The sequence below is a fragment of the Triturus cristatus genome, chromosome 2_1 (genome assembly GCF_964204655.1).
Source record: "Triturus cristatus chromosome 2_1, aTriCri1.1, whole genome shotgun sequence".
Classification (NCBI taxonomy): Eukaryota; Metazoa; Chordata; class Amphibia; order Caudata; family Salamandridae; genus Triturus; species Triturus cristatus.
Genome location: NC_140581.1, coordinates 613,572,462 through 613,599,242, shown reverse-complemented (window position 1 = coordinate 613,599,242; position 26,781 = coordinate 613,572,462). Strand labels below are relative to the sequence as shown.

General features: G+C 49.1%; 1 protein-coding gene across 3 annotated transcripts in view; it reads left to right on the top strand.

Moving 5' to 3' along the window:
• The window catches only part of CHD1 (chromodomain helicase DNA binding protein 1), a 1,484,343-nt gene that overhangs the window by 133,816 nt on the left and 1,323,746 nt on the right, over positions 1-26,781 (top strand). For all 3 annotated transcript variants that reach the window (XM_085632544.1, XM_085632543.1, XM_085632545.1), the window contains one exon: positions 6,318-6,574. In XM_085632544.1, the coding sequence (XP_085488670.1) occupies positions 6,318-6,574 (257 nt within the window). The remainder of the gene's footprint in view (positions 1-6,317; positions 6,575-26,781) is intronic.

The window sequence follows — 26,781 nt, the reverse complement described above, 5'->3', positions numbered from 1 at the left end:
TTTTTTCAGTGTTTTGAAGTGATTTCAATACCTTAAAAAAACAGTGGTTACATATTTTCGCGCCATTAAAAACAACATAAACCGTGTTTTTCCATTGTTTATGGAACTTGTTGCTTTCATTATTGCTTGTTTTCTGCACTAATAGTACATGGTATATAAACAGTGTACGTACAATGTAAATGAGGTCCAAATACATTTTTACAAATCAAACTTATCGTAGTATACCATACATTTCTTCTTCAGTGAGTCTTTGGTCACGCACGCTTGCTCTTTCCTTCCCATGTAAACTTTTATCTGTGAAAAGGCCCTCTCAACATTGGCACTTGAGACAGGCAATGCCAAAATAGCCAGTATACAATTTGCTAACTCTGGCCGCTGACATAGCTTTCCATGCCAATACTGGTGCACCTGAAGATTGTGATTCTCTGCGACAGGTTCTGCAACATACGCGTTGAACTGGGTGCATATGCCCTCAGTTATTAAAACGGTCAAAAATGAGGCAGCACTTTTGAAACTCCTGGAAGAATTTCCCTTTACGGAAGGGATCTATAACTTGTGTAGAGTACCACAGTGAGGCTTCATTGACTTCAAATGCCATGGTTGGTGAAGGGCTATGTTTGAGGCATGTGGGCTGCTGAATTCATATCTGTGCATAGATCGCCGCCTAGTGTTGGGTCCGGATGTTTGCACGTTGTTGTCCTGGAAGAGTCTTCGAAGTATCCTTGGATAGGTGACTCCTCCCCTGGACTACAGTGCGCATGGGCATCCTCTCCATCCTCAGATTGTTTTTTTCCGCCATTGGGTTCGGATGTGCTATCTTAACTCAAGTTAGGAAAAACTTTGTCGAGGCCAAAAGGCCTTTAGTTCGCGTCGGTACTGTTTTCTCGATCGGTTTCGATACTACCTTTGTTAGTTTACTAACTTTCAGAACCGACTTTTCGCATCTTACCTGCCCATCGACGACATCGACGATGGAATCGAGGACACCATTCAAGAGGTGTCCGGTATGCAATGCGAAATATCCCCACATCGACGTCCATCCGGTGGGCAACAAATGCCTTTCGCCGGATCACGACGAATCTACATGCATGGCCTGTGCCCGGTTCCGTTCCAAGAAGACTCTACGGAATCGACGAGCGGCGAGACTCGAAGCGCAGCACGCGGCACCGGCCCCGGCAGACATCTTCAACGCCGAGACCGAAGATGTCGAAGAATTGGAGATCCTACCCTCCAGTCCCGTTTCCGAACATGACTCCGGATCGGACGACGTCGACGAATCACTCTTTCGCAGAGATGAAGACGACACCGAGGTAGGAGACTATGATGAGGCCTTAGGGCAAGCAAGACGAGCAAGGCCTACCCGTTCAGACTGAAGAGAGTCCAGTGCCACAGTCTATGGCTCCGGTCGAGGGATCGCCTTCGGGCCTTACCCGAGACATATCCCGCAGTTCTTCGGCCCCGCCCTCGGGCCCGGCCTCGGACATTCAGCGGCAGCCATTATTACCTAAACCGGCTGGTTTCCCTTCTTCCAAACCGAAACCGAAAGCTGCACTGGTTCAATTGAAACCGAAACCAAAAGTGGCGCTGGTCGGATCGAGGCCTTCCACACCTTCGACGCCAGCGAAACGCGTCGGCACCGAGCGCACCAAGCGAGACTTCGGTGCCGAACTTGAAGCGGCCGACGTCGGAGTCGGCATACGGAAAAAGGCCTCCGGTGCCCCCAAACCTGCTCGGCTCCCGGCGCCGACGCCATCGACTCCGACACCAAAGGTCACACGGCCTGCTGCGTCTCACATCGCTTCCACGGCAACACCAAAGCCTCATGCATCGAAGACGTCGACGGCCATTCCCGCCCCTCGACTCGATGACCCACCGGCGCCGAAAAAGTCCACGGCCGCCTCTACAGACCTGGTCGGCGCTAAAGCCTCAAAGGCGCTCCAAGTGCGACCTGTTGCGGCACAAAGCAACAAAACCAAAACGGTCCTCCAGGACACGTCGGGCTCCGGCCCAATAAAAGCTCCAGCAGCCTCTTCGGCGCCAGCCAACATTACTTTTGGCCTGCCTCCATCCACGATCCCGAAAATGTTCCAACTCAGGACACGGGTCACCCACACCACGATTACACCTGCTGAGACGTCTCCGTCTCCGTCTCAGCAGTGCCAATGTCACTAAAAGTGTCGCCCAGCCTACACTCAAGGAGATGTTTCACATCTACACCACTCGGTAGACAAGGTTGTTTTCAGACTCTAGTTTTTTTTATTATGTCCACTACAGCAGTCATGCTTTCTTGTAAAAATCTTAGAATGCAGTAGAGTGTACCTTTTTTCAAATCACTATCAATATGTGATCAAAGATCCTCACATTTCTTGCCTTTAATGGCCTCTAGGACTGAGAACCACCAGCTAAGTGACACAGTTGGGATGACTCTTTCTTTGAATCCATACAAAGCACAAAATGAGAAATATTTGTGTTTTAGTTTCCGTGCATAACTCCAGCAAAATGGAGGTCCTTCATTTTGGAAATAATGCCAACTTTTGGACCCCAGATTGGTGGCCAGAAGAATTAGGGACTCTCGCTGAACCAACTAGGAAAGCAAAAAACCTGGGGGTCGTAGTGGCAAACTTGCCTTAGGGGACCAGGTAAATGCAGTTGCCTCTGCTAGTTTCCATCAGAATGATTAGGAAAATGATGTCATTCTTACCGGTAGACAGTCAACAGACAGTGATAACATCCCTAATCCTTTCACATGTGGACTACTGTAACAGCCTCTATTTCAATATCAAAAGGAAATATTTAAACAAACTCCAACTGGTGCAAAACGTGGCAGCTAGACTACTGACCAGGATACTAAAGTTTGTTTCGGTCATAAAAGAATGAAATAAGCTACACTGGCTCCCAGTGAAACAACGGATTCAATTTAAATCCCTGTGCACGGTTTTCAAAGCCCTTCAAGGAATAGGCCCGGACCACCTGAAACGGCGTTTTCAATGGCACATCCCCAGGAGAGCTCTTCGTTCCTCTGGAGCCATAGGGGTCGTTCTACCCTGTTTAAAAAGTCACTTGTGCCGCAAGGGCGTGGTATGAGCTTCCTTTCCATCCTAGGAATGCCCTTGAGCTGATGACATTCAGGAAAGGACTGAAAATGTGGCTTTCCACTGCATAGGTAATCGCATATCTCGCTGATCGAAAGGCAGTAGCTAACGCCAGGACACCTTCGGGTAACCGTTGCGCTTAAGAAATTAAATTAATATAATATAACAAAACAGTGCACCAGAATGGACTAAAAAGTAAATGGCATTCATCATCAACTCTGAAGATTGTAAAAATGCTTTCAGCATACCATCTAACAAGTAGTAAGGATATCTTACAGGGAAGCACTTCTGCTCCGGTATCGATTTTGACAGGTTATCACACAACTTTTTCATATACGTAGGTGAATCACTGCAGATGCAAACAAAATAACTCCAATGTTGGTTGAACTTGGTAAGAACTTTTTGCAGCAGCATTCCAAGTGACACTGCGTTCCATGTTTTTCAAAAGTCTGGTGTCATATTTTCACCAGTATCCCAGATGCTTTGTGACTGCACTCTTTTCACATATACCTGTCACTATTCCTTGCATTGAATGTTCAATGCCTTGGATGTTTGGTAATTCACCTACTATCAATACTGACTCACTAGAAAAGGGGGCTGATGTATAAAGGGTTTTTACCCATTCTCTGTGGGTAAATGTGATGGTACATATTGGGAAAGAGTCTTATGAAACCTACATTTTTCCTATCCGTGACAGACTCAAACGTAGCCCAAAAATCAAATATGATTTTGATTTTTCCTGATTCTCTACAGTTTATAAAATAAATAAAAACACCTAAAACGTGCTTCTAACCCATTTATCTTTAGACCAAAGACCACAAAACTGAAAAAAGGAAGAAGAAATAATATTTTATTGACATTCCTAAACAACAAAATTGAAACAGGATAATGTTAGCCCAGTCTTTCTTTCTCTTATCTTATATAACCAAGTTACATTGTATTGGCCCCTTCAGGTGGAAATAAAAACAACTCTCACTCTCCTTTTCCTTTCTTTGAATGGCGTTTGGTTTGTGCTTGCGCAGGTTTTTTCCCAGTGTTAATATGTTTACACTGTTGCCACGTCGGTAGCCCTTAGGCGCTACGCCTGGTTGAGGACATCTGGCTTGTCGGGGGATGTCCAGTCAACCTTGCTGGACATGCCCTTTAATGGCCGTCGTCCTTTTGGTGACAAAGCAGACTCTGCGCACAAGCACTTTAAAGATTCTCGGTCTACGGCCAAATCTTGGGGCCTCACCACGCCTTCCTGACCACTCCAGTCTGCTTTTCTTCACTTAAGTGGCTAAAGAGGGGGCGCCCAGCCATGTCCGGCCCAGTCCAGCCACCGGTTTGCGCAAGTTGCCCAGCTTCTGCATGGCCGCGGACCTCGCGGATCCGGGAACCAGCGGGCGGGCCAGTCCCCCCTTTTCCCCCCTGCCGAAGCCTCCAAACCCTCCATGTCCGACATTTCATGCCCATCAACGGCCAGTGGGCAGCAGGATTCACCATCACCTTCCCCACTGGCAATCCATCACGTCGGACAGGTGGGTTTTGCAAATAGTCCTAAGGGGCTACTACCTCACCTTTGAGGGCACTGAGACCAGAGAAGGCCTCTAAGGGCTGCAGCAGTTATTGTGCCACCCTTAGAGGTCTTGTACCGTTACACTCACACACTGCCATTGCAGGCTGTATGTTTTGGAGCAGACAAAGTGAAGAGTCGACATGGCACACTTCTCTGTGTGCCATGCCTACAATATACTGCCCTGGCATAGATCAGTCACCCCTCTAGCTGAGTGCACTATACCATTGTTGACGGTACAGTTGCATGACCCCTGTATCCCTACAGTGTCTTAAGTCCATTCTTAGACATTGTAAGTGCAGTGCTGCCATTAAGAGTAAATGGTGCTGGGAGTTTGTCATTACGGACTCCACAGCACCATAATGGCTTTACTAAAATCTGGGAAGTTTGATATCAAACTTTTCTCAGCATATTAAATCCACACTGATGTTAGTGTGGGATTTAATGCCAAATGCACTCAGAGGGCATCTTAGAGATGCACCCTGAAACAAGAGCTAACTCTAGTGTCCTGCTTGACTGGTTGCTCGCCAGCTGCTACCCCAAACATGTTTGTGGGCCCGAGTCAAGAGCCACCCGCTCTCGGGGCCCTAAAATAAAGCGCATCCCGGGCAGAGGTGCCAAGCCTCCTCCCCAGGATGAGCAGGGTCCACAAAGGGAATGCTTCAAAAGCGTGCCGCCTTTGTGAGCCCACCCAGCCATTTGCTGCTACCAGCAACTGGCCCCATCCTGTTCTGGCCTCCACTTTGGCTATGAGAATCTGCGGGAAAACCGAGATAGGTGTAGAGGTGTGCCCACCTTTGCCAACCCCACCCCTCAGGTGGGGGAGGCGAGGCAAAGCACAACGCTCAGTCCCTGCCTACTTGAAGATGGCGGGACCCAGCCAACCAGAGTGAGGCTTATGCACCCCCCCCCCACCGAAGGACGGCATATTAGAGGGTGTACCCACCCCAAGGAAGGGAGCCATTGGTCTCAACCTGTACGTACCTGAACCACCCCTAAACGTAGTATTTAGGTCAACCCCGAACCTTGCCTCCTCAGAGAAGGAGGACTGAAAAGTGGTGCTGAAGAAAGACGAGGACACCAACTGACTTGGGCCCCATCCCTACCGACCTGTCATGACCCTGACATGCTCCAGCGGAATCCTGGTGTGTCCTGCAAACAGCAGCCCCCCAGAAACTGACGGACGTGCCCTGCCTTCACAAAAAGGACTTTGTCTCCCGTGAGCATCGGATTTGCTCATCAACATACTCTGGCTCCGGCCAAATTCGCTAGTCTGCACCACTCTGCTTACGACTCCCATGGGCCGAGTTCGAATGGCCGAACAACACTAAAGCATGTCATGATTTTCAAAGAAAGTATGTGGGGAAAAATGAAAAAATCTGTCTGAATAGCTAGGTTATTAATTGCAGATTTTAGATAGTCTCAACACTATCAGTATAGGCAAATTGTACTAAACTGTGGTGAATTTTGGGAGATGTTTGTAGGAGGGTGTGAACATACATGGTAGGAGCTGCCTCATTTTTCTTTGTATAACAGCCTGATTGTGAATATTAATCCTTTAATGTCTTCATGCATAGTTTTTGTTACATTGTGCTCAATCTGACACTAATTATCCCTTACAAGTTTAAAGTATATTTTTTCTGAAGTCTGTGCTACTTTTTATCCTTTAGAATTAAATCTAAACATGCGAAAGCGTTTGGTCAGAAAAAGAATCAAATGGATTCATCTGATGAAGATGATGATGATTACGATAAGAGAATATCGCGTCGACAAACTGCCTCAAATGTTTGCTACAAAGAAGATGAAGAGATGAAGACTGACTCTGATGACTTGCTAGTAGTTTGTGGAGCAGATGTTCCACAGCCTGATGAGGATGAGTTTGAAACAATTGAACGTGTTATGGAATCTCGCATTGGACGCAAAGGAGGTATTTTTTTTAAAAATATATTTCCATTCAAACGCCTCCAAAATCTCCCCCCTCCCAAAAAATTGTTTCTGCTTTGAACCTCTAGTTGTGTTATCCCTTGTAATTAGCTTAATTTACAATAGTGTGTCAAACAAAGGTGTCAATGTGAACATAGTCTTTTGATATCAATTCTGTATGAACTGGTCTTCTGCTGCTGACTTCGTTTTTCAGTCTCACATACTACACAGTGCATGCCCTGTCTTTCTCAAGACCTTTCTGATGGATAATTGTATCTGCGGATTCCTCATCTTCTGAATATCCCAGGCACCTGTTGGGATCCAGAGATTCTTTAATAGCTCTCCCACGCTGGTCGGGGACACTAGCTCTGTTGTGGCACAGCATATTGCGTCCCTGTGACATCACTGGAGTGATAAAGTGCCCCTGTCTGCATACTGACATCAGTTCCCTTTGTCTGGTTTTCGCTGTCTGGAGTCCTCACGATTCAGGGAAGTAGCTGCGCTACTCCACTTGAGATACTGGTTGCTCCTTGAATTGCTGGCTGTTCTCACAGGCTTTTGGAGCCCGGCAGCTGCAGGACGAGTCGTCTTTGGTGCAATTTTCGGGGACAGCAAGCATCCCGGCAGGGTTGGCTCCAAGACATTTGCTGCTCCTCAATTCTTGTTCTTCGTGGCTCCCCAGTGTCCTCCTTAGGTCGACAGAATCTGCTCTCTGGTGCCAGGGACTCCCCTAAATACTAGATTTAGGGGCGTTCAGGAGAGTGAAGGGTGGTAGCCAATTTCCCATGGGATGTGAGCATAACCCTGTCCAAGAGTTCCTAATTCTGCCATCACCAAGATAGTGGAATTTTCCTAAAGGGGGGCACATAAGGTAGCTCACCTTATGGGTATGACTGACCTGGTAGTGCACCACGCCTCCCTGTATATCTAATTTCCTGCCTGTCCTGGTGCCAAATGGACCCAGGCATTTCCCCTGTCGGTGGAAGCCGTGGTCATATAACAAACATGGCAGAGGCCTTTGAAGCCTCCTGCCTGGTTATGCGGATTACTTAGCCATGCTGCATGGAGGAGGTGACAACACCTCCGGCCAGAGCAGGCGTTTTTTCTGCCCTCGAGCGTAGACACTCACCTGCAGGGGGTCAGAAACCTGTCTGTGGTGGCAGGCAGGTCAACACACTAGAGGCTGGTAGGTTTTCAGGGGACACCTCAAAGGTACCCTCTGGCTGCATGTAATAATAAATCCACCACTGGAATCAGTGTGGGATTATTAATGCAAGGTGTTTGATAACAAATACCATAGATTTCAGTGAAGCCATAATGTAGCTGGGGAACTCGTTTTTACCAGTGTCCAGCACACGTACTTAAAATGTCTTCCCTGTTCACTTGTGATGGCCAAGAATTGACTTAGACATCATAGGGACATATTTGCTCATGCAGATATGCCCACACAAGTAGCACATGTGCACCCTGCTTTGGGGCTATTAGGTCTACTGTAGTGGTGGCTTACCTATACTACATGAAGTGTCTGCAATCATATCACACAGGGATGTGTCGCAGCAAACACAATAAGCTGATGGACGGAGTGCTGAAACATTTCATCCACTCACCCCCGGTCAAAAGATCTGCGTTTAATCCACCATTGTTTAGCTCACTATGCCACCCCAGTTTGGTCCCAGCCATATGCAGATCGGTCTTGACCCAGCTCCTCATGGGAACAGTCCAGCACGAACAGCCATGCTAGGACCTCCCTGGACCGGAAACGAAGAATCCTGGGACCGGTTTTGGGACATCACCCCCTCATCAGTCAGTCTAGCTTGAATCCAGTGGCACAGCGAGCAAGGGATGTGCACCATGTTGTGTTTTCACTTATATCTGCTCCAAGACACTCAGCTTGCAGTGGCAGTCTGCATGATTTAGGTGAGGGGTCCCTTAGGGTGGCACAATGCATCCTGCAGCCCTTAGGGACCCTCTTTCATATCTATGCCCTGGGTACTCGAGTTACTGTTTACTAGGGACTTAAAAGGGTGCTAAAGGTGTGGCCAATTGGGGGAACAATTTAACAGGCTATAGTTCAAATCCGTTTCAGAGACAATAAAAAAAGCATTGTTTAGAGCGTACATCGCTCAATCATCTTGGCAAAGGCATGAAAACCCACAATAATCCCTTTACTCCCCCTAACTCCTTGAGACACAATGTTAACAGTTATTTGTATGTGAGGGCCTATTCTGCCATGGCACTTATATCTAGGGAATGCTCTCGTGAGGCGAGTCCGTGTCTGTTAGGCGAAGGAGGTGAAGATATTTGGGACAGGTTAATTCACGGAATTCGGTGGAAAGTAAAGTGATGAAGGGTTGTGTAAGAAATTGGCTCTCTATATACTACACCACAATGAGGTATAGTATGTATAGAGTCCAAGTGACCCCAGAGGTAGGCAGGGGTTAAAGTTAGATAGAACCTTACTCTCTAATTGTGGTAGAGTGGTCGAGCAGTACGGCAGTATCAGAGGACAGTGTTAAGCATTTGATGTACCCACTCAGTCAGCAAATGAATTCACACACTCAATAACTGAACTCTAGGCCAATTGTGTTTGTATAAAAATATATACTGTTTTATTTTTAGAACTAAGCGAGCCTGGCACAGGTAAGCATTAAATACTTTTCAGTAATAAGTTGCTGGATATACCGTTTGAAAATGCAATAGCAATTGTACTTAGTTTGATTTACAGGGGATGCAGTAGGTTGCAACACTTAGCAAATACAGTACATTGAAATGAATAGGCTTTTTCAGTAAATTACAGGTAAGTTACTTTTTACGTTACTTTTCTAACTCAGTGTTGGATACCTAGATTCAGCACTGGAACATTTCCTGGAAACAGGTAAGTAATTGCGTTTCAGTTATTCGCATGATTTTTAAAGAATATTTTTAGATTTTAAAAAACAGTGCATTGAAATGAATCTGCTTTTTCAGTAAATTACAGGTAAGTTACTTTGTACGTTACTTTTCTTACTGGATACCTGGATTCAGCACTGGGACATTTTCTGTAAACGGGTAAGTAAATAAGTTTTGGTTATTTGTGCGATTTTTAAAGAATTTTTTTAGATTTCAAAACTCCACACTTCAGAAACTTTTTGGAAGAAAATTGTCAATGTTATCCTATAGAGGAAAAACAAGATAACTGTTCACATGTAAGTAATCGACTGTGGGAGTTAAGGTGGGAGTTAAGGTTCTGGGGTTAGACTCAGGGTCAGTGATGCACTGTTGTTGCACCCTCAGCGGCACTAGGGCGGCCGGGTGCAGAAGGTTGAGGTCCAATGTTATCCAATGGGGGATAGGGGGCCTCCGGTTGGTGGCTGCTGGCAAGCAGTCCACTGGGTTGTGGGAGCAAAGCTCCTAGGGTTAAGGTCAGGGCAAATGGGGAAACAAAGTAGCACAAGAGGTGCAACCTCAGCGGCACTGGGGTGGCCGGGTGCAGAGTGCTGGTTCGACGTTGGGTGCCCTGTTTTCTATGGAGAACCTCCAGTTTGCAAAAGCACTGCAGGCAGGGAGACGAAGGACTTCTGAGTGCGACCACCACTTGGGGAGGTAAGTTGGGAAGATAAGGATTGGTTAGGCGCTGTCTGTTTGGGCACACAAGTCCGTGGTGCAGGGGTGCCTTTTGGGGTCGAAACTTCTTACCAGCTCCTGCTCGCGGTTAGGGGTGCCTTCTAGATTTAGGCTGCAGGTGTCGACTGGAGGCTTGAGTCAGGTCAGGGGTCGCCGGATCTTGGGTCAGGATTGCCGGGTGACCTCCTCCTGATGTTTTTCTACTCAAGCTCGGGCTGGGTTTGGCGGGTGCTGAGTGGGCTGGATTCGCCGTCTCTGGCTGGTGGCAGAAGCTGCAGTTTGAACAAATCCGGTGTTCACGGGAGATGCAGTCTTTAGGAGTGAAGGCAGGCAGGTCCTCCGGGTTTCTTGAAGTTGCTGGCTGCAGGACACACTGGGATTTCGCAGTAGCCGGTTCGAGGGGGAGACAGGCCAGTAGGGCTGGGGCCAAGTCAGTCGGCGTTGTCCTCTTAATAGCTCTGCGCGGCTCTTCAGTCCTCCTTATCTTCTTTCTTGTCTGGATCTTCGGAAGCAAGGGTCAAGGTGCCCCTAAATACTAAATTTAGGGGCGTTACAGGTACTTAAAGGGCAGGGATCAATGGGTCCCTTCCCTGGGGTGCATACACCCCCTATTCTGCCACTCTCCAGTGTGAGGGGGGCATGAGCCTGTTCCTGGTTGGCTGGGTCCCCCCAGCCTCAAGATGGCGGGGACTCAAGGTTGTGCTTCACCTCGTCTCCCCCACCTGAGGGGTGAATTTGGCAGAGGTGGGCACACCTCTCTTCCTCACTTGTTTTTCCCGCCTGTTCTCCCGCCCAAAGTAGGGGATAGATACAGTGGGGACCAGTTGCTAAAAGCAGCAATTGGTCTGGAGAGGTTCACAAAGGCGACATGCCTTTGAAGCCTCTCCTTCTTGAACCCTGCCCATCCTGGGGGAGGAGGCTTGGCACCTTGTCCCATGATGTGCATTGTTTCAAGCCCCTGAGAGCAGCAGCTCTCGACCCAGGGGTCCAGAAACATGTCTGTTGGTGGCAGCCTATGCAGCCACTCAGTCTGGTCACTAGAAGTTGGTCGAGTTTCAGGGGGTATCTCTAAGATGCCCTCTGTTGTGCATTTTACATTAAATCCCACACTGGAATCAGTGTGGGTTTAATGTGCTGAGAAGTTTGAAACCAAACTTCCCAGTCTTCAGTGTAGCCATTATGGTGTTGTGGAGTTCGTAATGACAAACTCCCAGCACCATATACTCTTAATGGCCCCACTGCACTTACAGTGCCCAGGAATGGGCTTGGGCACTGTAGGGGTACAGGGCTCATGCACCTGTACAATCACCACTGGCATAGGGCACCCAGCTAGAGGGGTGACTGATGTATGCACGGGCAGTGATTTGTGGGCATGGCACACAGGGATGTGTGCCATGTCGACTCTTCATTTTGTTCTGCACCAAGACACGCAGCCTGCAAAGGCAGTGCGTGAGTATCAGGGTACAGGACCTCTAAGGGTGGCACAATAAGAGCTGCAGCCCTTAGAGGCCTTCTCTGGTCACAGTGCCCTGGGTACCTGTGGTACCATTTACCAGGGGCTAACATGTGGCCAGAGATGCCAATTGGGTTTAGGCTTTAATGCAGTTTTAGGGAAGGAACATAGGCTCTGGATACCTGATTAGCAGGTGCCCAGGGCACATTCAGTCAAAGAACATCAGCAATTCAGCAAAATGTGGGGGAATACCATGCAAGAAAAAGGGCACTTTCTCACAGGTTGCCAGAGTTTGGCATAAGAGGTACCTTATGCTGTGAGAGTTAGTCAGCCTCTCCATCCCCAATATAGACCATAGGCGACAACGCCAGCCTAAGTGTGTAGGTGACTGGGCTGATCCTTTAATGTGCAAGTATATTTAGCAAAACCACCCCCAGAGCCAGTGTAATCTTTCGCCAGCTGTGTGATTTGTTGGGAAAACTCAGCTCATTGGGCAGTCCCTAAACTGTGTAGGCGTAGAATCGGGGTAGCTGGGTGTTGATATGTTTGCCTATCTCATATAGCATTTGTGCCCAATAGCCAGTTAGTGACGGGCATTCCCGAAGTAGGTGGAGCAAAGCATTTGGGATCCACAGCCACACCAGCAGTCTGCTGAGCATCAGGGATTGTCCCTATGTAGGTGTAGTGGCGTGAGGTACCAATATATAACTATTTCAGTGACAGTTTCTATACTTGCTGGGTCGCGGGTGGTATGCTGTGCCCGATAGTATATATCACCTCACTCCTTTTGGGTTAGTGAGCGACCGAGCTCCACCTCCCAGCGCATCTGGCCAGTTGAGTTAATGAGGGAAGGGCACAAAAGGCCAGATAACTTGGTGAATAGGCACCTGTCATTCGCCTTGGTCACCAGCCAATTTTCAAATATCACAAGTGACCGCTGTGCTCCTGAGCGAACAGAAGGCTGTGTCAATGTGAGAAAGTGGGTTTCTGTTGCAGTAACCCCCCTTTTTTTTGCCTAATAGCTGATGCACTTTTCCTTGTTGTGCCCTGGGCTCCTGCCAATCAGGTGCCCAGGGCCTATGTTCCTTCCTTAAAACACACAAACTCCCAATTGGCAAACCCTGGCCACATGTCAGCCCCTGGTAAATGATACCCTAGGTACCCAGGGCCTTGTGACCAGGGAAGGCCTCTAAGGGCTGCAGCACTCCTTGTGCCACCCTTAGAGGCCCTGTACCCTTACACACACACACTGCCTTTGCAGGCTGAGTGTCTGGGTGCAGGACAAAACAAAGAGTCGACATGGCACACATCTCTGTGTGCCATGCCCATTACCTATACTGCCAAGGCATATGTCAGCCACCCCTCTGGCTGGGTGCCTTATGCCTATGGTGTGGGCACAGGAGCAGGAGCCCTGTTCCCCTACAGTACCCAGGTCCATTCCTGGGCACTGTAAGTACAGTGCTGCCTTTTACAAGTACATGGTGCTGAGAGCTCGTCAAACACGAACTCCACAGCACCATAATGGCAACACTGAAGACTGGGAAGTTTGGTATCAAACTTCTCAGCACATTAAACCCACACTGATGCCAGTGTGGGATTTAATGTACTAAGCACCCCAGAGGGCATCTTAGAGATGCCCCCTTACAGCTAACCTACAATCCACGTCTGCTCTGAGGCTGCCCAGGCTGCCACACAGCAGACACGTTGCTGGACCCCTGGGTGGGAGAGCCCCTGCTCTCCCGGGCCTGCAACAATGCACATCCTGGGTGAGGTGAGAAATCTCCTCCCCCAGGATGAGCAAAGGGAAGCTTCAAAGGCATGCCGCCATTTGGAGTTTCCCCAGGCCACTGCAACCCCCCACTCTGGCAGGAAGCTTGGCCGGAAACCCCATACAAGGACAGGGGATGTGCCAGCCTGCCCACCCCACCCCTCAGGTGGGGGAGGCGAGGTGAAGCACATCTCCGGGCTCTCGCCATCTTGAAGATGGGAGGCCCTACCCTATCAGGATTAGGCTACTGCCCTCCTCCCACAGGAGAGAGGCAGGATAGGGGGTGTACCCACCCCAGGACAAGGACCCATTGGTCCCTGGCCTTCACCTACCTGTAACGCCCCTAAATCTAGTATTTAGGGGCCCCCTGAACCTTCCTTCCCCAGATTCCAGATAGAAACCTACAAGAAGAGCAAGAAGAAAAAAGACCTGCCCTGCAGCTGCTAAAAAGAGGAAGACACCAACTGCTTTGGCCCCAGCCCTACCGGCCTGTCGACCCTCGAACCTGCTCCTGCTCCAGCGCGGCATCTCTTGTGGCCAGCAACCTCAAAAACCCCGGAGGACCTGGCTACCTTTGACCTCTGATTCCCTGGGACTCCCATGAGTAGAGGCTCTACTCGAGAAACCTATTCCTAACTCCTGGCAGCAGCCCGGAACCGCGGACCCAACACACTCTGCACCAGCCAAGCCTGGCCAGTGCCGGAGTGGACAAAGACCCTGAGGACGACCCCACGGCGACTGTGACCCCGAGTCCGGCACCCAAGGACCCCCCTCGACATCCTGGACGAAGCCTGCAGCCTCAGAACCGAGTGCCACCCCAGCCGCGATCAACCAGAGGGTAAGATTCCCGACGTCAAAAGGCACCCCTGCACCCGGCGCCCTGCGGCCCCCTGTGCCCAATCCCGGGGTACCCACCTAACCTACAACTACCCAACTTACCCCTCGAAGTGGTGGTGGCACCGGAAACATCCTCGTCCCCGAGCCTGCAGCCTTTTTCCAAACCGGAACATCCCCATTGATTTCCATTGAGCGCCCGAAGGCTCAAAAGCACCCTGCACCCAGCCGCCCGAGTGGCCCTGGCAGTGCACTCTCTACACTAACTTACTTCCCCACTTGCCCTGAGTAAGTGACCAGGAGCCCAGCTCCCACAGACGCGTGGCTTGCCAGACAGCAGCCACCAACTAAGGCCCCCCTATCCCTCATAGGATAACATTGGGCCTAACTCACTCTGCACCCGGCCGTCCTGAAACCGCTGAGGGTGAACCAACTGTACCTACCTGACACTGGGGGACCCCTGAGTCTATGCCCGGAATTTCAACTCTGCCAGTCGAGTACTTACCCTTAAACCGCTAACTTCATTTTCCTCATAGGGTAACATTGACTGGCTTTTTCTTCAAAAATCTTCTAAGTGTGAACTTTTCAAAACTGTAAAAATTCACCAAAAATCAGCCAAGTGACAAAAACGAATTTACTCACCTGTTCCTGGGTGAGCTCCCAGTGCTGGATCTTGGTGCCCAGCCCTGACCCTGAAAAGTACTCACAACTATACTTACCTCTAACTCATTTTTCTCCCATAGGAAACCATTGTCTGCTTTTCTGTGAAATTTCTTCTAAGTGTCTATTTTTGCAAATTTGAAATATTCTTTTAAAATCGTACCATTTCTGCAAACGAAATTACTTACCTGTTTTTGATAAGGACCCCAGTCCTGGGTCTAGGCACCCAGTCCTGGATTACTAAAGTAACGATAAAGTACTCTACCTGCAATTTGAATTTCTTGCCATAGAGATCCATTGAATGTTTTCTGTGAAATATTTTCTAAGTGCTAACTTTTGAAATAGCTAAATATTATTTAAAAATCATTACAGTTATTAAGTCGACTTTCATCACTTGATTCTGAATACTGACCCCAGGCTGGTTCTAGGATCCAGACCTGGAATTCCAAAAGTAATCTGAAAAGTAATTTATTACAAATAACCTGAATTTACCATTGAGCTCAATGCATTGTTATGTTTAGGAAATAGGATTGTTTATTGCAACCAACTGTGACTGTTTACACAAATTTATTGCTTGAAACAAAAGTATTTATATTCAACCTCTCATTCTGAGAAAGTATATTTTTACCCCCTTTGTGGTTCTAAAAATAAAACAAGCATATATTTTATATATACAAATCATTGGCCTAGAGTTCAGTTATTGAGTGTGTGAAACCATTTGCTGACTGAGTGTGTACAATAAATGCTTTACACTGTCCTCTGGTACTGCCTTACTGCTCGACCAAGCTACCACTTTTGAGAGTAAGGTCATACCTAACTTTGACCTCTATCAGCCTCTGGGGGACTGTGGACTCTGTACACCCTGTACCTATTAGGGAACAGTATATACAGAGCCACTTTCTCACATTGGTGGATCAGCGGTGGGATACAAACTTGCATTTGTTGGACTACTTGGTTACCATCTGATCACACGACAGAACTCTTAAAAATTGCCTTTAGAATTCTGATTGGTTTTTCCAAAATTACTAAAAGTCTTGGTAGGGCCTTGCTTAAGTCCCATTAGAATTTTAGAAAAATAAAAGTCACTATAGTCAGGGTAGAGGGTTAGAACTGTCAGGTTAGAATGTCTCAAACAAACCCAGCTATTAGTGATAATAATAACATGGACCTGGTGGAGGAGCTCGACCTCACACCTTACTTACACTTGTCTTTCAAGGAATTGAGGTCCTTATGTAAACTCAAAAATTTACAAATGGGTCAGCATCCAACCAAACAAGGGCTCCAGGAGCTCCTGGCTGAGTATGCTAAAGACCACCCATCTGAACATGGTGATGGCCAGTCAGATGAGGAAAGGGAAACAGGGGAGGAGGACAGCAACCTCCCCATACTATTCCCTAGGGAGGAGATGGCACCCATACCCTCCAACTCAAGACATAGCATCTGGGCACCTAGAGACCACACAGGTGGCTCTGGTCCCAGAGACAACACTGGGGGTCCCCCCAGTGAAGAGGACAGCCTTATGAGGCTGGCCAAAAGAATAGATCTAGAGTCCAGGCTCCTGGCTCTAGAAAAGGAAAGGAGAGAGATGGGTTTAGCACCCATCAATGGTGGCAGCAATAATAAAAACAAGGATAGGGAGGAAACTTCTGACCTTAAAATCCCCAAAGGGATTGTCCCTAAATTTGAGGAAGGTGATGATATCACCAAATGGTTCACAGCCTTTGAGAGGGCTTGTGATATCAGGAAAGTAAAGAAACCTCTCTGGGGGGCACTCCTGTGGGAACTGTTCTCTGGTAACTGCAGGGACAGGCTTCTGACTCTCTCTGGGCCAGAAGCAGGATCCTATGACCTCATGAAGAAAGCTCTGATTGAGGGATTTGGATTCACCACTGAGGAGTATAGAATTAGATTCAGGGGGGCTCACAAAACCCAGACCCAGTCCTGGATTGATTTTGTAGATTTCTCAGTGAAGACACTGGATGGTTGGTTAGCTGGACATGGTGTGCAGGATTTTACTGGATTGTACAATTTATTCATGAAGGAACATATTTTGAGTAACTGCACAAATGAAAAGTTGCATCAGCATTTGGTAGACCTAGGTCTAAAATCCCCCCAAGAATTGGGAAAAAGAGCAGACCACTGGGTCAAGACTAGGGTGACTAGGACGTTCACTGGGAGGGACCAGAACCAAGGGGTCCCAAAACCTCCCCAGAAGAAAGAGAGTGAACCCCTTGTGGATAAAAGAAAGGAGTCCCAGGTAGCCCCCCAAAAACCTGACCAGGAGGGTGGGCCCAAAGACACCTCACAAACTAAACCAGGGTACCAAGGTAAGAATTGGGATCCCAACAGAATATGGTGTTTCAACTGTCAGAAGGCTGGACACCACACCCAGGACTCTAGCTGTCCTAAAAATAAAGTTCCTAGTACAGCTCCAGGGGTGACTAGTGTAGCCCCAGGGGTTGCCAGTGTAGCTTGGGAGGGAGGGTCCTCAGATGAGGAAGTCCTCCTAGCTTTCAACTGGGGAATGGGCCCAAGAAGCAAGCTGGAGATCCCAGAAGGAAGTAGACACTTCCACCACCTACTGGTGAATGGAATCCCAGCCACTGCCCTGAGAGATACCTGTGCCAGTCACACTGTGGTACATGACAGGTTGGTATTCCCACACCAATATGTCTCAGGGGAAACAAGAAGGGTAAGAACTGTCCCAGGGGGAGTCACTGTTAGGCCTGTGGCTATAGTGCCCCTAGCCACAGCTGGGTCCCTTAGATGGAGGAAAGTGATAGTCAGTAAAAACCTCCCCCTTGATTGTCTCTTGGGGAATGATCACTTAGATGTGGAACTGAGCCAAAGAGAGGTGCTGGCCCAATGCCAGGCCTCGCCCAAAGAACCTGTGGGGGCTCAACCTGCAGTCAGTGCAGCTGAGTCCCAAAAGAATGAGAAGAAACAGGGTAGGAAAGGTGGGCAACTGTTAGCCACAGTTCCAGAGAGCCAGGGAGATGCTATCCCAGTAAGGGAAAACTCCCACAATGGCACTGGTAAACCCCCCCCTAGCCAACAGCAAGACCTGACTAGTCAGGCAACTGTCCAGCCTGAATTAGTGGCTCCTCAGGTGGCAGAACAAGGGGTAGAGGAGGGGTGTTCCCTACCAAGAGTAGGGACCCCCTATCCTCAAACAGACCAACAGCCAGGACCCAAAGAGAACTATAAAATAGCCCCCTCACTTGCCAGTCAGGAGCTAAAGATATGGTACTGGGCACTGACAGCTGTCAGCAGCCTCTGCTGGGTGTTAGCCTTCATGGCAGCCCTATCCTTGGCATGGTGGCCTAACCCCCTGCCAAATAGCAAGTCAGGCCCCCTGACCTTATTGGTCATGGTGGGGTTGCTCAAGCTGTGGGTAGCCTCTGTGGGTAAGCTGGGCCTAGCCCTGGCTAAGTTAGAAACTACCGAGGTATACACCTCTAAACCCAAAATAGAAAGATGGGACCAGGACAGTAAAAGACAAGGAGAGGAGCCTTGGGAGTTAGGTCCTGAAACTAATAAGACAGGCCAGCTCCCCAAAGGGATTGACCTAGGCAGAAGGATGTAAGGCAGAGTAGGCCCTGCAACTTTCAAACCACTTCCCCAACTCTTCCTCGCCTGAAAGACTAGGTAGACTCTCCCAGCTTTGGCAGAAGTCTCCTGGCCTTTGGGCTGGGGGGGGCTTGTGTGAGAAAGTGGGTTTCTGTTGCAGTAACCCCCCTTTTTTTTGCCTAATAGCTGATGCACTTTTCCTTGTTGTGCCCTGGGCTCCTGCCAATCAGGTGCCCAGGGCCTATGTTCCTTCCTTAAAACACACAAACTCCCAATTGGCAAACCCTGGCCACATGTCAGCCCCTGGTAAATGATACCCTAGGTACCCAGGGCCTTGTGACCAGGGAAGGCCTCTAAGGGCTGCAGCACTCCTTGTGCCACCCTTAGAGGCCCTGTACCCTTACACACACACACTGCCTTTGCAGGCTGAGTGTCTGGGTGCAGGACAAAACAAAGAGTCGACATGGCACACATCTCTGTGTGCCATGCCCATTACCTATACTGCCAAGGCATATGTCAGCCACCCCTCTGGCTGGGTGCCTTATGCCTATGGTGTGGGCACAGGAGCAGGAGCCCTGTGCCCCTACAGTACCCAGGTCCATTCCTGGGCACTGTAAGTACAGTGCTGCCTTTTACAAGTACATGGTGCTGAGAGCTCGTCAAACACGAACTCCACAGCACCATAATGGCAACACTGAAGACTGGGAAGTTTGGTATCAAACTTCTCAGCACATTAAACCCACACTGATGCCAGTGTGGGATTTAATGTACTAAGCACCCCAGAGGGCATCTTAGAGATGCCCCCTTACAGCTAACCTACAATCCACGTCTGCTCTGAGGCTGCCCAGGCTGCCACACAGCAGACACGTTGCTGGACCCCTGGGTGGGAGAGCCCCTGCTCTCCCGGGCCTGCAACAATGCACATCCTGGGTGAGGTGAGAAATCTCCTCCCCCAGGATGAGCAAAGGGAAGCTTCAAAGGCATGCCGCCATTTGGAGTTTCCCCAGGCCACTGCAACCCCCCACTCTGGCAGGAAGCTTGGCCGGAAACCCCATACAAGGACAGGGGATGTGCCAGCCTGCCCACCCCACCCCTCAGGTGGGGGAGGCGAGGTGAAGCACATCTCCGGGCTCTCGCCATCTTGAAGATGGGAGGCCCTACCCTATCAGGATTAGGCTACTGCCCTCCTCCCACAGGAGAGAGGCAGGATAGGGGGTGTACCCACCCCAGGACAAGGACCCATTGGTCCCTGGCCTTCACCTACCTGTAACGCCCCTAAATCTAGTATTTAGGGGCCCCCTGAACCTTCCTTCCCCAGATTCCAGATAGAAACCTACAAGAAGAGCAAGAAGAAAAAAGACCTGCCCTGCAGCTGCTAAAAAGAGGAAGACACCAACTGCTTTGGCCCCAGCCCTACCGGCCTGTCGACCCTCGAACCTGCTCCTGCTCCAGCGCGGCATCTCTTGTGGCCAGCAACCTCAAAAACCCCGGAGGACCTGGCTACCTTTGACCTCTGATTCCCTGGGACTCCCATGAGTAGAGGCTCTACTCGAGAAACCTATTCCTAACTCCTGGCAGCAGCCCGGAACCGCGGACCCAACACACTCTGCACCAGCCAAGCCTGGCCAGTGCCGGAGTGGACAAAGACCCTGAGGACGACCCCACGGCGACTGTGACCCCGAGTCCGGCACCCAAGGACCCCCCTCGACATCCTGGACGAAGCCTGCAGCCTCAGAACCGAGTGCCACCCCAGCCGCGATCAACCAGAGGGTAAGATTCCCGACGTCAAAAGGCACCCCTGCACCCGGCGCCCTGCGGCCCCCTGTGCCCAATCCCGGGGTACCCACCTAACCTACAACTACCCAACTTACCCCTCGAAGTGGTGGTGGCACCGGAAACATCCTCGTCCCCGAGCCTGCAGCCTTTTTCCAAACCGGAACATCCCCATTGATTTCCATTGAGCGCCCGAAGGCTCAAAAGCACCCTGCACCCAGCCGCCCGAGTGGCCCTGGCAGTGCACTCTCTACACTAACTTACTTCCCCACTTGCCCTGAGTAAGTGACCAGGAGCCCAGCTCCCACAGACGCGTGGCTTGCCAGACAGCAGCCACCAACTAAGGCCCCCCTATCCCTCATAGGATAACATTGGGCCTAACTCACTCTGCACCCGGCCGTCCTGAAACCGCTGAGGGTGAACCAACTGTACCTACCTGACACTGGGGGACCCCTGAGTCTATGCCCGGAATTTCAACTCTGCCAGTCGAGTACTTACCCTTAAACCGCTAACTTCATTTTCCTCATAGGGTAACATTGACTGGCTTTTTCTTCAAAAATCTTCTAAGTGTGAACTTTTCAAAACTGTAAAAATTCACCAAAAATCAGCCAAGTGACAAAAACGAATTTACTCACCTGTTCCTGGGTGAGCTCCCAGTGCTGGATCTTGGTGCCCAGCCCTGACCCTGAAAAGTACTCACAACTATACTTACCTCTAACTCATTTTTCTCCCATAGGAAACCATTGTCTGCTTTTCTGTGAAATTTCTTCTAAGTGTCTATTTTTGCAAATTTGAAATATTCTTTTAAAATCGTACCATTTCTGCAAACGAAATTACTTACCTGTTTTTGATAAGGACCCCAGTCCTGGGTCTAGGCACCCAGTCCTGGATTACTAAAGTAACGATAAAGTACTCTACCTGCAATTTGAATTTCTTGCCATAGAGATCCATTGAATGTTTTCTGTGAAATATTTTCTAAGTGCTAACTTTTGAAATAGCTAAATATTATTTAAAAATCATTACAGTTATTAAGTCGACTTTCATCACTTGATTCTGAATACTGACCCCAGGCTGGTTCTAGGATCCAGACCTGGAATTCCAAAAGTAATCTGAAAAGTAATTTATTACAAATAACCTGAATTTACCATTGAGCTCAATGCATTGTTATGTTTAGGAAATAGGATTGTTTATTGCAACCAACTGTGACTGTTTACACAAATTTATTGCTTGAAACAAAAGTATTTATATTCAACCTCTCATTCTGAGAAAGTATATTTTTACCCCCTTTGTGGTTCTAAAAATAAAACAAGCATATATTTTATATATACAAATCATTGGCCTAGAGTTCAGTTATTGAGTGTGTGAAACCATTTGCTGACTGAGTGTGTACAATAAATGCTTTACACTGTCCTCTGGTACTGCCTTACTGCTCGACCAAGCTACCACTTTTGAGAGTAAGGTCATACCTAACTTTGACCTCTATCAGCCTCTGGGGGACTGTGGACTCTGTACACCCTGTACCTATTAGGGAACAGTATATACAGAGCCACTTTCTCACAGTCAACCATTGGCGAATTTGAAGATAGTGTAATCTTTCTGATTGAGGGATCCCCAAGTCTCTGCGAAAGTGGTCAAAGGGCCTTCTTCATTGAATAGGTAGGTGGCCTATTGATTGGCAGCCTTCTCGTTGCCAGTGATCGAACTCTATCTGGTTCAGCCCAGGAGTAGATTCCACATTACCCTTAATTGGCGTCAGTCGGTGTAGGAAGCTGGCTCTGTATGCGATATTATCACTAGGTGGTAATACCGTGCACAGATTCCAGGTTTTCCCCAAAGTTGTACAGGACTCGATGCAAAACCATAAGTGCTCTATTAGTGGTAGTGTAGGCGAGCAGCCTTAGGCCTAACACATAGGAGTGTAAGACATTTATTGCATGCACATGATCAATAAAAGAGACAAGACTCAAGAAGGAGATCCAGACCAATTTTATAAAATGTTACTTTATTTTAAGACCCAAGTCTTTGTAGTAAGCAAGTAAGTTTTTAATTAAAAATACTTTTCACTTTCAAAAATCGATACTTGGAAACTTTTTCCCACTGTCCAATGTTATCCTTTGGGGAAAACAATATTGGGGTTAACCAGGTGAGTATTGAATGTACAATTTCAGTTTTCAGAGCCAAAAGTCAGCAAGGGCCAGGGAGGTACCAAAACTTCACCACCAGTGGCACAGGGGCGGCCGAGTGCAGCGATTAAAATCTGCGTTCGACCCAATACTTTCCAAGGGAGTCAGGGGGTGCCTGTAGCCACACTGCTTGCAGGTAAGTAAATCGATTTCCAGGGTAGAGGTTTGGGGGTTAGCACAGGCAGGCGGGGCACAAAGCGGCACCAACCATACACCACCAGCCGCACAGTGGCGGCAGGGTGCAGGGTGCAAGTTCGACGTCTGGCGCACAATTCTTTTCAATGAGGATTTTCCTGATTGCAAAGAGGCTGCAGGTGTGGCACCGGATGTTGCAGTAGGAAGTCCAGTGAAAGCAGTAGTAAGTTGGGATGTAGGGGGTCATAGGGGAACCATTGATTCAACCACACTGGTACCAGGGGTCTCTAAGGGCTGCACCGTGTATTGGGATGTAGGGGGTCAAAGGGGAACCATCGATTCAGCTCACAAAGGCCCAGAGGATTCAGGTGCAGGGGTGGCTTTAGACGTCGGAGTCTTCTTACCAGAGCCGGTCGCGGTCATGGGAAAACTCTGGATTCAGGCTGCCGGCGTTGACGTGGAGTCCAGGAGGGGTTAGTCAACGCTGGACTTGAGGTCAGGATCGCTGGTGAACCTGTTCTGGATCGGTGGTCTACCTGGACATGGGCCGCCGGCTTTGGGTGCAGAGTGGGCAGGACTCGTGGATCCTGAGGGCACCGTGTAGGAAAGTGCTCCTTTTATCATGGTTACCCCCCACTTTTTGCCTGATATCTGATGCACTTTGAATGTGCTTTGGGTCCCTGCCAATCAGGTTCCCAGTGCCTGTGTTCCTTCCCAAAACTGTACCTTTGTTTCCACAACTGGTACACCTCTGGCCCACATGTAAGATCCTTCTAAAAGGTACCACTGGTACCAGGGGCCTCGTAACCAGAGAGGGTCTCTAAGGGCTGCACCGTGTATTGTGCCACCTTGACAGACCCCTCACCTAACACACACTGCCATTGCATACTGTGTTTTGGTGCAGACAAAACTTAAAAGTTGACTTCGCACACATCCCTATGTGCCAATGCCTACCTACCACTGCCTGTGACTTAGGTAAGTCACCCCTCTAGCAGGCCTCTCAGCCCTGAGGCAGGGTGCGCTATACCGCAGGTGAGTGCATAGCTGCATTAGCAATATGCCCCTTCAGTGTCTAAGTCCATTCTTAGACATTGTAAGTGCAATGAAGCCATATTGAGTACATAGGCTGGGAGTTTGTTATTATGAACTCCACAGCTCCATGGTGGTTTTACTGAGTGCAAAGAAGTTGGGTATCCAACTTCTCAGCACAGTAAACCTAGTCTGATGCCAGTGATAGATTTATTGTAAAATGCACTCAGAAGGCTTCTTAGAAATGCCCCCTGAAAAACGATCAACTCCCCAATCCAGTGTACAGCCGACTGGTCTGCACCACCCTGCCACACACAAACATGTTTCTGACCCCCTGAGGTGGGAGCCCTTGTGCTCTCATTGGCCAGGAACAAAGCCTGCTTGGGGTGGAGGTGCGTCTCACCTACCCCCAAGCAGGAACAGCAATCAGGGCAGTAGGCCTCAAAGGCTTCCTGCCCATTGATATGCTAGCCAGGGCATTTCCAGCTAGTGGAAATGTCGTCCCCCCTGACCAAGACCCACCTTTGGTGCAAGGTCGGTCGGATAATTAGTAGTCAGGAGAGGTGTGTCCCCTCTCAGCCAGGATCACCCCTAAGGTATCCCAAAGTGAAGTGACCCCCTCCTTAGAATATCCTCCTTGTTGGATGGAAGAATTTTAGCCAGTCAGGTTAGTGGATGCCCCCCTCCCCAAAGTGAGGGGACATGCAAAGGGTGTAGTCACCATAAAGGCAAATTAGCCCATTGGCTACTACCTGCCAGTACATGTAACGCCCCTAAATTATTTAGGGGCACCCCTGAACCTTGAGCCTCCTATTCCTGCGACATAAGAAGGGTGAAGAAGATGGTGTGCAGCCAAGCATGAAGACGACTACTGATTTACCCCCAGCCCCAGTAGATCAGTGGGCAGCAATCTTTTGGCTCTCCTTTGCTGACAAGGGAAGAGACAAGCTCCTCTCTGTTAGGGAAGAGGATGCAGATGATTATTATATCTTGAAAAATGCTTTGATAGATGGGTTTGGTCTAACCACTGATCAATACAGGTTAAAGTTCAGAGATACCCAGAAAGCACAAAATCAAGATTGGGTAGACTTTGTAGATTGTGCTACCAAGGCTTTGGAAGGTTGGTTAAATGGCAGTAAAGTAAATGATTATCAGGGATTATACAATCTCATCATGAGGGTGCAGATCCTTAATAATTGTCTAAACCAACTCTTACACCTGTACCTGGTGGACTCTGATCTGACCTCTCCCCAAGAATTGGGAAAGAAGGCAGACAAATGGGTCAGAACCAGGGTTAGGCCCAAGAACCAAGGTGGTGACCAGAAGAAAGATTCCACAAAGCCCAAGGAGAAAGGTGGGGATAATAAAACAGAAAAGTCCTCTGAAGGGCCCCAAACATCCAGTTCTGGGGGTGGGTCCCAAAATCCTTCCTCTTCCAACAAGAAACCATATTGCCATGTGTGCAAGCAACCTGCCCACTGGAAAACTGACTCCAGTTGTCCAAAGAATGGCAATAAAGACAATTTTACTCCCATTGCAGCTCCAACACCTCCTGTTACTAATAGTAGTAATCCCCCAGGTGGTGGGAGAGCACCCAAAAACTTAGTTGGGCTTTCTTGGGGAACTCAGGTGGACTCTGGCCTAACCAGGTCCCCTACACAAGCAACTCTAGTCTGTGATGATGGCATGGGGTTTGCCAACTTTACCATGAGTCCCCATATCTTTGGCAGGTACAGACAAGAGCCCATGATCAATGGTCAGAAGGCTGTGGCCTACAGGGACACAGGGGCTAGTATCACCATGGTGAAAAAGGGACTAGTGCCCCTAGAACTGCTTTTACCTGAGTTTAGATACCAGGTGACCAATAGTGATGGAATTAGGACAGACCATCCCATGGCAGTGGTAAATTTCAGCTGGGGAGGGGTCACTAGCCCAAAGAGAGTGGCAGTGTCCCCAACCTTACCTGTAGATTGTCTACTGGGGAATGACCTGGAAATCTCAGCCTGGGCTGAGGTAGACCACAATGCCCATTTAAGAATGTTAGGCATCCCTGAAAGAGTGGATGGGACCCTGAGGGCCTCACCTCTACCCCAGGAGAAATTAAAGGGAGTGAAGCCTGAAACAATGGATCACTCCACACAAACAGAGTATAGGGGGTGAGGGACAGTCCCCCCCCCCCCCCCCCCCCACCCGACTAAAGGTAAGGGTCAGCTTTCTAAGGGAACTGATCCTGCCCCTTGTGAAGTAACTGCCCCAGTCTGGAGCAGGTATCCTGCCCCTCTCTACCCTACCTCAGTCAGCCCAGGGCTGCAGAGGTCAGGGAGGTCAGTGGACCCTTAGTGGGCCCCTGTCCAGAGGAACCCCCTCATCAGCAGATTGGGGACACCCAGCAGAGTAGTTCTAGCCAGGTGACTATTCATCTACAAAACAAGGGATCCCCCTTACCCCTAGGTACAGGTTCCCCCCAGATGGACTTTGTTAGGCACAGGGAAACCTGGGGCATAGCTGCCCCAAACCTTCCAGTGCCCTCCACTATCCCAACCAGAGGGACCCAACCCCCATCTTGTAGGCAGCCAGAGGTTGACCCTTAGGGCCAGATATGACACCGTCATGGACAGAAAGGCTTCCATGGTGACCAGTGGCCTGAGGAGGTTGAGACCACCCCAAATAGGGCCTCACTTCCAGACTCAGACACCCCACCAGCCTGATTCTGTACCAAAACCCAATACAGGTAATTCCCCTAGACTTTGGAGAAACTCTAAAACCCCTTGGGGTAGGATTTCCCAAGTGGACCATGAGACGGGGAGCAACCATGCTAGTGCAGGTTCTTCCTTATATGGCCACTCAGGAAATAAAGGCTTATCTGGACAAGGTTAGCCTTATCTCCTTTCGTTTGGGGGAGGGGGGGGGTTTATGTAGGAAGGTGGAATCTGACTATATGGTTGCCCCAACTTTTATCCTGGTATTTGAATGGTTTTTGACTAGTCTGGCTGGGATCCTGCTATCCAGGACCCCAGTCTATCTGCTTCCTCTCTAAACTCATGTGAGTACCCTAGGTACATACCAATTGGATACTGAGGACACCCTATCAGCCCCTTGTAGATGGTACCCTAGGTACGGGTCCCTCAGAGGTCTACCAGGGGCTGCAGCACTTATTGTGCCACCCCTGAGACAGCCATACAAACTGACACCACCAGACCACT